Source organism: Glandiceps talaboti, chromosome 5 (genome assembly GCF_964340395.1).
Source record: "Glandiceps talaboti chromosome 5, keGlaTala1.1, whole genome shotgun sequence".
Classification (NCBI taxonomy): domain Eukaryota; kingdom Metazoa; phylum Hemichordata; class Enteropneusta; family Spengelidae; genus Glandiceps; species Glandiceps talaboti.
In genome coordinates, this window is record NC_135553.1 from 5,904,315 (window position 1) to 5,905,000 (window position 686).

The 686-nt window shown below is 35.9% G+C and overlaps 1 protein-coding gene across 1 annotated transcript in view; it reads left to right on the forward strand.

Annotated features, from left to right (window-relative positions):
* The first annotated feature begins 494 nt into the window (after positions 1 to 494).
* LOC144434931 (eukaryotic translation initiation factor 5A-1-like) overlaps positions 495 to 686 on the forward strand; it is a 3,172-nt gene continuing 2,980 nt past the window's right edge. The window contains exon 1 of the mRNA XM_078123459.1: positions 495 to 656. Coding sequence (XP_077979585.1) covers positions 495 to 656 — 162 coding nt within the window. The remainder of the gene's footprint in view (positions 657 to 686) is intronic.

Here is a 686-nt window from a genome sequence, read left to right on the forward strand (position 1 = left end):
ATGAAACGTAGAATGGTAGGCATTTGACGAAATCTATGACATACTTACTGAACATATATAGTACATGTAGGACGTCATTTTTTCTTTGAGAGCATCTCTGTCTAAGTTCGCTTGGCATTAGTTTATTCTCACGACATACAAAGATCATTTCAAACCAACATATATAACCACAAGGGTGCAATTATTTACAAATACTAGTACACACGTTATGTATTGCAATTATATCATATTATATCGTCTTTTGACCGTCCAGTTGTTTTTCTATGTGTCCCTTACAGTTAAATTTTACGAAAAGGAAAGACATGAATTTTTTAATACCCGTGCCTAGTACAAATTGATGCATGATATTTTACTCTCAGGCCGTGTTGCTTACAATAGTATCATCAAATGAACTTGCACCTAATACTTGTTGGAATATAAATTGAAATATAAACTTAATTTGATTTTATGATTTTTCATCACAGTTTTTCATAGATATCATATCGTACAATCTTATGAGCCATGACGAGTTTGCTGGAGCAGATGCCGGTGCCTCCAATACTTACCCCCAACGTTGTTCAGCTCTACGTAAAGGTGGATATGTTATGATCAACGACCGACCATGTAAGATTGTTGAACTATCGACCGCAAAACCTGGAAAACACGGCCATGCTAAGGTAGGTAACGTTGACTCGGGTCAAAGTTCA